We start from the raw sequence: 14,069 nt of genomic DNA on the forward strand, positions 1-14,069 counted from the left end.
AAACTGGATGCATAAATTATGGAAATGAGAAATGACACATGCCTAGTGTAAACACAACAGTACTGATTGGTTAAACTGAATGCATAAATTATGGAAATGAGAAATGACACTTGCCTAGTGTAAAGAGAACAATACTAATTGGTTAAACTGGATGCATAAATTATGGAAATGAGAAATGACACTTGCCTAGTGTAAACACAACAATACTGATTGGTTCAACTGAATGCATAAATTATGGAAATGAGAAATGACACTTGCCTAGTGTAAACACAACAATACTGATTGGTTAAACTGAATGCATAAATTATGGAAATGAGAAATGACACTTGCCTAGTGTAAAGAGAACAATACTGATTGGTTAAACTGGATGCATAAATTATGGAAATGAGAAATGACACTTGCCTCGTGTAAACACAACAATACTGATTGGTTAAACTGAATGCATACATTATGGAAATGAGAAATGACACTTGCCTAGTGTAAACACAACAATACTGATTGGTTAAACTGGATGTATAAATTACGGAAGTGAGAAATGACACTTGCCTAGTGTAAAGAGAACAATACTAATTGGTTAAACTGGATGTATAAATTACGGAAGTGAGAAATGACACTTGCCTAGTGTAAACACAACAATACTGATTGATTAAACTGAATGCATACATTATGGAAGTGAGATAACACTTGCCTAGTGTAAACACAACAATACTAATTGGTTAAACTGGATGCATACATTATGGAAATGAGAAATGACACTTGCCTAGTGTAAACACAACAATACTAATTGGTTAAACTGGATGCATACATTATGGAAATGAGAAATGACACTTGCCTAGTGTAAACAACAATACTGATTGGTTAAACTGAATGCATAAATTATGGAAGTGAGAAATGACACTTGCCTAGTGTAAACACAACAATACTGATTGGTTAAACTGAATGCATAAATTATGGAAATGAGAAATGACACTTGCCTGGTGTAAACAACAATACTGATTGGTTAAACTGAATGCATAAATTATGGAAATGAGAAATGACACTTGCCTAGTGTAAAGAGAACAATACTAATTGTTAAACTGGATGTATAAATTACGGAAGTGAGAAATGACACTTGCCGAGTGTAAACAACAATACTGATTGATTAAACTGAATGCATAAATTATGGAAATGAGAAATGACACTTGCCTAGTGTAAACACAACAATACTGCTTGGTTAAACTGGATGTATAAATTATGGAAATGAGAAATGACACTTGCCTAGTGTAAACACAACAATACTGATTGGTTAAACTGAATGCATAAATTATGGAAATGAGAAATGACACTTGCCTAGTGTAAAGAGAACAATACTAATTGTTAAACTGGATGTATAAATTACGGAAGTGAGAAATGACACTTGCCTAGTGTAAACAACAATACTGATTGATTAAACTGAATGCATAAATTATGGAAATGAGAAATGACACTTGCCTAGTGTAAACACAACAATACTGCTTGGTTAAACTGGATGTATAAATTACGGAAGTGAGAAATGACACTTGCCTAGTTTAAACACAACAATACTGATTGGTTAAACTGGATGCATAAATTATGGAAATGAGAAATGACACTTGCCTAGTGGAAACACAACAATACTGATTGGTTAAACTGAATGTATACATTAGGGAAGTGAGAAATGACACTGGTCTAGAGTAAACACAACAATACTGATTGGTTAAACTGAATGCATAAATTATGGAAGTGTGAAATTACACTTGCGTAGTGTAAACACAACAATACTGATTGGTTAAACTGAATGCATAAATTATGGAAATGAGAAATGACACTGGTCTAGAGTAAACATAACAATACTGATTGGTTAAACTGAATGCATAAATTATTGAACACAATGATATGATGTAACCAACCTTATCCAAAGCAGCTTGCACTGTAGCTTCACTCTCTGTATCTAATGCTGATGTAGCTTCATCCAGTAATAATATTTTTGGATCTCTCACTAAAGCCCTAGCAATGGCTACTCTCTGCTTTTGACCACCTGATAACTGAGCACCACGAGATCCAACAAGTGTGTTATAACCCTATAAGGTAATTGCAGTACATAGTCATAAAGCTCCTGAAGGTCAAATAACAGTGCTGAGTTTAGTATCAGGAAAGAAACCATTTTGTACAAGATACAACAGGATTCCTACTAACAAAGTTCCATCATCACAATTAAAACAGAGTTAAAATAGAAAGAAAAGGCATCATCTACCTCATGAGGGGGGGGGGGGGGGGCTCTACAAACTAGGAGCTAAATGTACTTACTTCAGGCAAGGCTGATATAAAGTCATGTGCATTTGATTCTTTACATGCTTTCTCAATCGCTGCTTGTGTTACGTCTTCTTTTCCATAACGAATATTCTCAGCAATGGTTGTAGCAAACAGGACAGGTTCTTGACTGACAACTCCAATATGCTTACGCAACCAACTGATATTTATATTTTTGATGTCTTGCCCATCAATTTTAATCTGAAATTATAATTTTTTAAATCAATACAAACTTTTGTTCATATGTACTTTTTTTTACCATATCTAATATATTGCAATGCACAAAATAGAATATATCTTATGGTATTCATAGCACATTCATAGCAAGAAAATGTCAACTCATTAGCAAACATTATTTGTATAAAGTGTTCTATTTATGACCGTTATGACTCATAAAATGACAAAATACAGAATTAAAGATAATTTAGCTCCCAGTCCACTGCATAGTGAACATTTCTCACATTGCTATTTTATACCGTCATGAATTGCGTATTTGTAAAATGAATCTTTGATCAGATGACAAAAATTATTTTATGTGAATGTGTATCAAAATTATTAATATAGTACAATGTATGAAAGTGACATGCATCAACTACCCATAATATCTTTTTACCAAGTTTGAAAAAAAGTGGAACGAACAAATGTCCGAAATCTGGTTCTTGGATGTCATAATACTTGAATTTAGTGTATTTTTACAAACAAACCAAAATGGCTGCCAGTCAGCCATCTTTGACACAGGCCTGAAAATCATCCCACATGCATATACATCAGACAAGGTAGGGATTAAACTTAAAGCCTCTGTTTCAGTTGAATCTGAGACTAATAATTCTATACTTACACTGCCACTAGCAGTATCATAAAATCGTTGTAATAAATGTACAGTAGTACTCTTTCCACATCCACTGGATCCACACAATGCCACAGTCTGACCAACATTAACCGTTAAATTCAGACCCTTCAAGACCTGACAATTACAGAAGAAGAAAAAAGTAATAATAATCAATCAACTGAATATAATTACAAAATGTTTCAATAATCCCCCCAAAACGCAGTCTCTAGTAAATAATTTCGAAATAGTAAGCAGATACTTTTATGAATTTCCTTATTATAACATAAACTCATACTTTGACATCCGGTCTGGATGGGTATTGAAAATGCACATCTTCAAACTGTATATTGCCCTCTATAGGTGGTGTTTCACCATCACTGCTACTGCTATCAATTGATGGAACCTACAGTAAATAGCATATTAAAGTAAAAGTAATGGTAAAATTTCAAGGTGCTGTACAATTATTATAGTTAGAAAGAAAATGTTTGCATTTCTTCACCCGCTTGGTCACCTAAAATCTGTGACGTTGAAGGACATGGTCATTATCTTGCATCAAAAAATAATTCGAAATGTATTTCAACATATTCTATGATTGACTGCATTAATTACTCCTAAATTAATGCATGAAAAGTACATACACCTTCCCACTGATGTAACTCATAGAAAAAAGTGGAATCATTCATGTCTCATTTTAATATTTGGACAGCCACAATAAATAGAATTTCCAATCCCCCAGACATCTCACAGTGTAAATTCAGAATTGGTGTAAACAAAAGACTGCATTCATCACATGAATGCATACATATAAGTAACAGGGCACAGCAACTGTTTTGTTTTAACAGTTCTACAAATAAGACTTGAAAATTTGAACTTTCTTGTAATTACAGTAAATCTCACCAGACCTTAAATGCAAACGGCTGAGATTTTGTTAAGAGCGAGAGGACTATGCAAGTTGTTTTTACTCCTATAATAGTGTTCTATGCTCTGCCAGGATCATGTCAACCATTCCAAACAATTTGGTTATAAAATACATGAGTTAATAGGAGAAAATATTTGAGGGAGAAAAACAAGTCATATAGCGCTTTTACTCACTATGAGAAATCATTTGCTTTTAAGGTCAATTGATTGAAGACAATGAATAAATCTATACCTACAACTGTAAAGCCTATAACACAATTACTCACCGTATCAATGATGTCCCATATGACGGCAGCAGCACCCCTGGCTATGGCAATGTCACCAATGGCAGGCGAGGCATTCCCAAGGGAAAAAGCACCAATGAGAACTGCAAAGAACACCTGTAAGCACAGTCTGAAATGTTATTTGTGTTCTTGAGTTATCAATAGTAACTGATACCTACTGTGAACAAATTAATGTAGTCGTTTTTTTTAAAGTAAAAATATTTTTTTTTATTAGACTGGTGCATTGGTTCAAGTTTGATATTATATTTTTTGTCTATTGAATAAATTAAAACAAGCATTGATAATGCATAGTTCCCGTTAAGTATTAGCTGTAGTCGATGTAAATGTTCAGTACATGTAGAAATGAAAGATCAATGTTTTTTTAACACTAACACAGATTATAGATTGTGTTACTGTCAGTATAGTACCTACGTGGAAACTTTGAACTGAATTTGACTAGATCTTACAGAGGAAATAGCATGAAAGAAAAATGCAGCCAGTCGGGTATTGTTGATCAAGTATCTCCAAAAGAAATATTGCTTGCACCGTAACCTAATATGTAAGGTCATCATACAAATTTTGATTGAAAACGCCCTATTCAACTTTGAACTGAATCAGGCCATATCGCCCTGTTCAGCTCCAAGAAAAAGTTCCAGACATTTTAACAGAATGATATTTTACGTTTTTTTAACAAAATGGCCACCATTTCGATAAATTTGATCAAATTTCAAGACAAAACATGTTGCGTTACCTTGCAGTATACTGCCTATGTACAAACTTTCAAGTGAATCAGGCCATATCTTATGGAGGAATCAGCACGAAAACGGAAAAAAACAAAATGGCCGCCAGTCGACCATCTTGAACCAAATCTTGAAAAAAAATTGACGTGCATCTATAACCCAATATGCATGATCACCATACAAAGTTTGATTGAAATCACCCCGTTCAGCTATGAGAAACAGTTCCAGACACATTACAGACTGTGATTTTAAGATATTTAACAAAATGGCCACCATTTCGACAAATTTGATCAAATCTCGAAAACAAAACATGGTGTTATGTTATCTTGAAGTATAGTACCTTTGTACAAACTTTGAACTAAATCAGGCCATATCTTAGAGAGGAATCAGTGCGAAAACAGAAAAAAACTAAATGACCGCCAGTCGGCCATCTTGGACCGAATCTTGGAAAAAAGTAACATGCACCTATAACCCAATATGCATGATCACCATACAAAGTTTGATTGAAATCACCCTGTTCAGCTCTGAGAAACAGTTCCGAACACGTTTAAATCAGAATTCAGCAAATTTCAGGGACAAAATGGCTGCCAGTCAGCCATATTTCGAATCATAACGAAAATTTGCGTGCACATGTAGGTCATCATACATTGTCTGTATACCAAGTTTGAACGAGATAAGTCAAAGGGTTTTCGAGAAATGGTTCCGGATGGACGCACGGACACACGGAACCCAAATTAATAGTCCCTGTTTTAGGACTTCGTCCGAATGGGAACTACCGATAACAAAAATTCAAAACAGACACATTGAAGTACTAGTGTAGCTGTGAAACATTTGAAGTGACACACAACACAATGTGACTCCCTGTACGTGTGCATGTATGTGTACAGCGCTTTATATCATAGCATTCAGACCAACACATACTACATGTAGCTCCTGAATAAGATAAGTAAATTCGATGAATACATCAAGTTGACTATTCTAGTCTACTTTGCATCATTTGTGATGTGGCAGTGCTTGTACATCACACAGTTTATAGTATTTAAACTGTTACTTACTGTTAGCATATTACCAACTGTATATTCACCTGCCAGTATTAATGTTGATCCATACCTGTATATACAATGTAAAAACACCAAAGTCAGCATTATCATCCTCTACATTTAGTATAATTACGAATAATACAAACAAAATTATAATATATAATATCCATGATTTTACATTCACAGATAAACGATGGATGCAGCCTACTCCAAAAAATGTGATTATTTAAAAAATATCATACTGGGTTAAATGTTTGAATAAATAGCAAATAAAAATTGGTGGCTATTTTGGATTAGAAAATGCAAAAAACATTTGATGTTCATAATTCAAAAACTACCTCAAATTTTGACAAAGTTCCAGTGCCCCCCAAATTGTGTTAGCTGTGACCATCTTTGATTCTTAACATTACCTACTGGTGCCATTTTGGCTATCCTTGGAGACTTTCAGCAGATAATGTGTAGAAATGGCATACAACAATTGATTCCTGTGTATTCACAGTGTTTGTACTAAAGCATCTATACTCACCAGAAACCAAGCGCATATGTACTGAATACCAACAGAAATGTAATACCCATTCCAGCACCTTGTACTATTCCTTTTTTGATGCCCATCTTTTTAGCAGCAATCAAGTTAGTATCATATCTGTTTGGAGACAATAGCATTTGTCATGGTTACTAAAACTTACTGAAAATAGAACTGGAGTAACAATACAAGAAAGCCCGTCCCGCTGAATGTTGATACATTGCTGGAATATTTTGTAATTTGGTTGTTGATTTTACTACAGTTGTTCAAAATCAGCATTGTTGTTATCAAGAAGAAGTCAAAAATATCACTTTTTACCAAAAATGACAAAAATATTCATCTAAATTAAGAAGATATCATGAAATGAATAAATCTGAGAGAGGTCTACCTGAGCTACCAATATGTATAGTATCAAAGCAATTGAATTTGCGTTTTTTTAACAATAAGTCGAAACAAGTTCAAAAGTCAATGCGGAGGAGGGAGACTGACAACAGCGAAATAAAAATTTAAAAGTATAATGAGAACAAAAATAAAACAAGAACAAAACCTTATTGTAAACACAGTTAAACAAATCTATCCCTAAACAAAATTCAAAAGCCACATTCAGCCGATAAATGGATTGAATACTATAAACAATTGAATACTAAAGAAGATTTAACAGACTTTCAAAAAAACATTGTAACTAAAACAAAAATACTCGAAAATAATTAAACATTCCTCAATACCAAAATAAAAATAAGAAATTAAATTAAAGCTGCAAGCAGCATCACAGGGGGCCAAGTATACATGCCATAAATAATGAGGTCAAGTGATACACAATTGGTTAGTTTGAATGATTAGTACCATGAAGTCGAAATGCAGTTGGTTCCATATATTTATTTGAGATATAAAGGTTATTAATATATGTTCATCTGTTATTTTAATCAAATCTCTTGTTCAACGTTGTCATAATAACACAGGATTCATCATTCTAACTACAACAGTGCTTGAGTTATAACAGTTATGATTATTAATGAGGTTAGAAGCCCCCACCCCATGCAGTTGGTTCCATATATTTATTTGAGATGTTATGAATATTAATGAGTTCACATGACCATATATGGTCATCTGTTATTTTAATCAAATCTCGTGTTCATTGTTGTCATAATAACACAGGATTCATCTTCCTAACTGCAAAAGTGTTTGAGATATGGCAGTTATGCATATTAATGAGCTCACATGACCATATATGGTCATCTGTTATTTTAATCAAATCTCTTGTTCAAAGTTGTCATAATAACACAGGATTCATCTTCCTAACTGCAAAAGTGTTTGAGATATGGCAGTTATGCATATTAATGAGCTCACATGACCATATATGGTCATTTGTTATTTTAATCAAATCTCTTGTTCAACGTTGTCATAATAACACAGGATTCATCATTCTAACTACAACAGTGCTTGAGTTATAACAGTTATGCATATTAATGAGGTTAGAAGCCCCCACCCCATGGGTGCCCAGCCACGTGGCCTAGCAGTGTGCTATTGGGGCAAAATGATGCATCTGATGACACAAATGCACATACAAAATTTGAAAGAAATCAGACTAATACAAAACATGTAGTTGCATAATTTCTATTTTCACAAATCCAAGATGGCGACAAAACCACGTGACTGATCTGAAATCATTTTTAGGTTTTTGAAAGGGTTTGATATACAGATGCCATGAAGCAAAATTGAAAATAATCCCTCAAGTGTTGCCAGAGTAAAAAACTACTTCCTGTTTTAATAGAAGAAATCCAAAATGGTGGCCAAACCACGTGACCAATCGTAATAATTTTTTCAAACGTAAATGGGATTCATATATAGAAGCTAAATACTACATATGAGAGCATTCTGCTAGGTGGTTTTGAAGAAGAAGATTTTTAAGTGTTTTTTGCCGTTTTTAGGAAAAACAAAATGGCGGGAAAAGTCACGTGACCGCTAAAGTTTTTATTGCTGATATCAATTACACATGAGTTGTACTATATACCATAAAAAAATCTAGACGCCTAGACCCTCAGAAAGTGGTCAAACAGTCACTTCCGGTTTTATTTCAATCCAATATGGCTGCCAAACTAATTGACCAATCGAAATTCTGAAAGCATGTTGCACCAGTTCACATTAGGGACTATCAGTATAGAGCATTATCAGATCATTCCGTTCAGCGGTTTTCTCAAACGGCTTGACGAAAAAAGTTACGGAAGAAAGAAAGAAAGAAAGAAAGAAAGAAGAAAGAAAAAACCGGACAATAAGAATAGGGGCCATGCCTTACAGGCTTGGGCCCCTAAAAACGGACGATAATAATAGGGGCCTCGCCCTTCGGGCTTGGGCCCCTAAAAACGGACAATAAGAAGAGGGGCCACGCCCTACAGGCTTGGGCCCCAAATTATTCCAAGCAAAAATAAAGTATTTTACTGTACTCATTTGTTTGTCTGATTTGAACCTGAATAGTAAATTGCAGTGCTTAATGCTTAATGATGTCAAATATTTTAAACAAGTCAGAATCACCCTATGTCACCAGCATATTATCTCCATCACAAGAACCAATGGTAAAAGCATTCTAATACTGACAAAATGATCACCATTTACTACTGTAACAATACAACCATCATTTTCTTGTGACCCCTCACTTTTATGAGTCAACATCCCATATTGACTGGGAGTTGTAGGTATTTTCATTCATGAGCAGGCAACAACCTTACCAGTAATATAACAAGCTGGACATTTTCTCTGACAATCCTAATATGCAAGTAAAAAATTCATTAGGATTGTGCCCTCTATTGGTAATTTAAAAAAAATAAGATTATCACAAATCAATTGCAACCACACCAAAACACAAAAAATAAGTCATTGAAAATGACACAGTTCCTGTTAAATTTTTGAAAGTTCTCTTTGTGCTTGTCATATTAAAGTGAAGGGGTTGTCGCGAGCGTGTCCTTGAAACTTGAGTCCCAAGTGGTGTATACAAATGATTGTTTATTTGCAGCAAATTCGTACACGTGTTGCGTGATGACCCCACCGGTTTAAGACATAGCAAAGAAAAACATAGATCACAAGTGAAAGCATGTCCAAGTTATCACATTTTAAACAAACAAGATGGCCGCCAGTCAGTCATATTTGATCAAATGTACATGTATCCATTTATGACATACTAAATATTAATGAAAATGATATATGGGTAACAGATATATAGTAATATGGACAAAAATAAAAACTGCCATTATTCAGGCATCTTTGATCTGATTATGAAACAAAGTGACATGTATGATGTATGTGCCAAATATGAATGAAAATGGTACATAAATCTTGGAAATATAGTAGTAAGGCCACAAATTCAGATGGCTGTCAATAAGCCATCCTTGATCCGATTTTGAAACAAATTGACATGGACATGTATCCTAACATGTAATAAGGTATGTGCCAAATTTGAATAAAAACTGAAAAAGCATGTCCAAAATATAACATTTTCAAAAAACAAGATGGCTGCCAGTCAGCCATTTTGAATCAAATCGCTAAACTACTGTGGACAGAAGGATAGATGGAGACCGAGACTCCTCTCTGCATACAGCTTGCCGCAACGAGGCTGTGGAATATGCTGTACATGTATACCATTGTCATCAATATGTTCTGAACCAACCAAATTCTGAGATTTTGAGATATATTCTTTCCAAAGGAAGCCATCATGGTAAAATATGTAAAATAGAAATGGTTAACACATTTTTTTTTCTTGACTTAGAATTATTTTTGACATGGACATGTATCCTAACATGTAATAAGGTATGTGCCAAATTTGAATTAAAAAAGTGAAAAAACATGTCCAATATACCACATTTTCAAAAAACAAGATGGCTGCCAGTCGGCCATTTTGAATCGAATCGCTAAACCACTGCATGTGCATATGTACCACATAAAGTACTAGGCACATGTAAAGAATGAACAGAATCAGTCCAAAGGATTATGAAATATGACTCCGGACGGATGGACGCACGGACAGACGGACGGCCGCACAGACGTCGGAGAACATGTATCCTAACATGTATAATCTATGTACCAAATTTGAATGAAAACTGACAAAGCATGTCCAAAATACGACATTTTAAAAAAACAAGATGGCTGCCAGTCGGCCATTTTGAATCTAATCGCTAAACCACTGCATGTGCATATGTCCCACATAAAGTATTAGGCAGAAGAATGAACGGAATCGGTCCAAAGGATTCTGAAATATGACTCCAGACGGTCGCACGGACGGGGACCGAATTATAAGTCCCCGTTTTCGGTCTTCGTCCGAACGGGGACTAATAACAATGAAGACTTGTTCAACTTTTAAACTGTCTTCTTGAACTTGCATCAACATTTTATTCAGATACAGGTTCAATGAGTTGTGTTGGTGTAAATTAATCTTACCGTCTACTTTCTTTCTCTTCCCCACCAAATGCAGCCACTGTTCTAATTGCTGACAAAATTTCTTCTGCAACACCACCAGCTTTGGCGTAGGAATCCAACTCAGTACTTGTCATTGAAGAAAGAATCTGTGAATTCAACAAATTGTTAAAATGCCTCATGTAATTATAGGATAAAATGCATTTTTTGACAAGTGAGCATGTTTTGGTGCATCTGAATCATTTTAGTATTAGTCAACATTTTAAAATTCACTGTCAATCTTTTTTTAAAAATCCAAACTGAATTTTCTTTGTTCAGGCTTATGTATAGTAATAAACTAGTTTGGTCAAAAAGCAAGATTGCAGGCAGTCAACCATTTTTGATCCAATTGTGAAACTAATTGTCATGGACATGTATCCTAAAATGTTTAATTTGAAGAGAAAAACCCATGTCAATGATACATTTAGGAAAAACAAGATGGCTGCCAGTTGGTCATTTTGGATTTTAACACTCAACAAATCATCATTTGTTTGCATCAAATTTGAATGAAAACCAACAAATTCTGTCCAAGGTACTACATTTTCCAAAAAGCAAGATGGATTCCAGTCAGCCATCTTTGATCTCATTATTTAACAAACTGACATGGACATGTATTCCAATAAGTATGATGTATGTATCAAATATGAAAGAAAATGATCCATAAGCCTTGGAGATATAGTAGTATGGTAAAAAAAGGCAAGATGGCCACCAGTCGGCCATCTTTGATTCAATTGTAAAACAAATTGTCATGGACAAATAATCTAAAATGTATTTGTATGTACTAAATTTCAACAAAAACTGACGAAGTATGCATAAGATATCAGTACTACATTTTCAGAAGACAAATGGATGCCAGTCAGCCATCATGAATTGAATCAGTTAACCACTGCATGTACATATGTCCCAAATAAAGCACTAGGCACATGCTAAGAATGAACAGATTTCGTCCACAGGGTTTTGAAATATGACTGTGGACAGAAGGATAGATGGAGACCGAGACTCCTCTCTGTATACAGCTTGCCGCAACGAGGCTGTGGTGTATGTAGATAATGAACAAGTGAATATGCTGTACATGTATACCATTGTCATCAATATGTTCTGAACCAATCAAATTCTGAGATTTTGAGATACATTCTTTCCATCATGGTAAAATATGTAAAATAGACATGGTTAACACATTTTTTTTTTTTTACTTAGAATTATTATTGACATGGACATGTATCCTAACATGTAATAAGGTATGTGCCAAATTTGAATTAAAAAAGTGAAAAAACATGTCCAAGATACCACATTTTCATATATCCTATCCTATCCTATCCTATCCTATCCTATCCTACCAGTATATCATTCTGACTATAGCTATTAAGTAAATGATCTAATCTCAATAGGTAAATATCAATATGTGTACCTTCGTCATAAGACCAGCACATACTGCAAGTAGTGGACTCACAGCCAGGATGACCAGTGTTAATTTCCAACCATAAATAAAACCAACAATAAATCCCGCAAAAAACGCAGTCATAAACTGAACAAATGAACCCATCTTATCTCCAATTCCTGCTTTGATCTTGTTGATATCACTGCAAGGAAAATAGGGGTGATATAATTATGTTGTTGGTTGTTATTAGTTGTGTATAATTAGCTGGCCACAGATATGCAACACTATGGTCTAATTAATAGCAGTCATCTAGTAGGGTTCATAACAAGCTTTCATGTAAAGTTCATGCCATATTTGTACTTAGAATCACTAAATATCTACAACTGAAAACAATCCAACACATGCTGAAGTTTAATTCAGTATAGCACTGGTAAAAAGACACCCCCCCCCCCTCGAGTTACCAATAATTTATGACTGGTCTTGAATAAATAGACTTCATTTAAAGTCAGTACAGCACTGATTACTCCACTCTAGTTACCATATAGTAACATATAGCATTTAAGAAACATGCGCACAATACAACTAAAACAAACTTACTCTGATAGTCTTGTTGTAAGCTCACCGGATTCATGAGTGTCAAACCAACCAATTTCCTGTTTCAGAACAGCGGCAAAAAACACGGTTCGCATACGATTGCTCTGATGTTCTGATGTGGATACCAATGAAGCAATCTGAACGTAAGCAGCTACAAAAACTCCTGCGCCAATAGCTACGAAATATAATGTATTTCGGTTCATAGCCTCAAGAAACTCTTCTAATGCAGCTCTGTTTGCAAATGTAAAGTGAAAGAAAATAATAACTTGGTAGCATTTTTTTTAATTTCTCACAATTTTACTAATTAAACATAAGGAATAATCTGTATCTAAATTACATTTGGGCAGTACAAAAGTCCATGAAATGTAAAATTTTCAACAACAACAAAATGTGTATCATGGTAATTGGATCACATCAAAAATCAAATGGTAAAATACAAGTCTTAATCAAATACAGAAGCACAAATCACAATATAATAAAATAACTACCATATAAAAATCTAGCTACAAAATTGGGAAGAAGCTCCTTCAGTCACACTACAGAGGACAAAGCCATGACCCACCCACCCACAAGGTAGGTCAAGGGAAGGGGCTCCTTCAGTCACACTACAGAGGTCAAAGCCATGAGCCACCCACAAGGTAGGTCAAGGGAAGGGGCTCCTTCAGTCACACTACAGAGGACAAAGCCATGACCAACCACCAAGGTAGGTCAAGGTATTGACCTTGATGGGTCAAGGAGATCCTGCTGCGAAGCTGAGATAGATGGGAGGTGACCAAGAAGATGGTTGCTGAGCCCTGAAATGTGGGGCAGGATGGAGTCCATGAGCCCAAACCGAGGGAGGCATAAAGTTGTGATCGAAGGGACCCCCATAGGTATAACCTTTGTGAGCTGGTGATATGAAGAGTACTGGTATATAAACACAAGCACCCTCTTCTCTATAAATGTTATTATCAAAGCTGTAGGTAATAATTAACCAAACTGATTAAAATTCAATATAGTTATAGGCTCGAAAATATACACACTCGCGATTTTGACAA

The 14,069-nt window shown here is 34.8% G+C and overlaps 1 protein-coding gene across 2 annotated transcripts in view; it reads right to left on the bottom strand.

Annotated features, from left to right (window-relative positions):
- The window catches only part of LOC100378887 (ATP-dependent translocase ABCB1-like), a 53,861-nt gene that overhangs the window by 38,702 nt on the left and 1,090 nt on the right, over nucleotides 1-14,069 (bottom strand). For both annotated transcript variants that reach the window (XM_085501522.1, XM_085501521.1), the window contains exons 2-11: nucleotides 13,036-13,263; nucleotides 12,469-12,640; nucleotides 11,046-11,170; nucleotides 6,624-6,740; nucleotides 6,113-6,167; nucleotides 4,321-4,434; nucleotides 3,432-3,539; nucleotides 3,146-3,271; nucleotides 2,305-2,508; nucleotides 1,908-2,078 (exon numbers count right to left, since the gene is read on the bottom strand). In XM_085501522.1, the coding sequence (XP_085357648.1) occupies nucleotides 1,908-2,078; nucleotides 2,305-2,508; nucleotides 3,146-3,271; nucleotides 3,432-3,539; nucleotides 4,321-4,434; nucleotides 6,113-6,167; nucleotides 6,624-6,740; nucleotides 11,046-11,170; nucleotides 12,469-12,640; nucleotides 13,036-13,263 (1,420 nt within the window). The remainder of the gene's footprint in view (nucleotides 1-1,907; nucleotides 2,079-2,304; nucleotides 2,509-3,145; nucleotides 3,272-3,431; nucleotides 3,540-4,320; nucleotides 4,435-6,112; nucleotides 6,168-6,623; nucleotides 6,741-11,045; nucleotides 11,171-12,468; nucleotides 12,641-13,035; nucleotides 13,264-14,069) is intronic.

The sequence above is a fragment of the Saccoglossus kowalevskii genome, chromosome 7 (assembly GCF_978046115.1).
Source record: "Saccoglossus kowalevskii chromosome 7, keSacKowa6.1, whole genome shotgun sequence".
In the NCBI taxonomy this organism is placed as follows: Eukaryota; Metazoa; Hemichordata; class Enteropneusta; family Harrimaniidae; genus Saccoglossus; species Saccoglossus kowalevskii.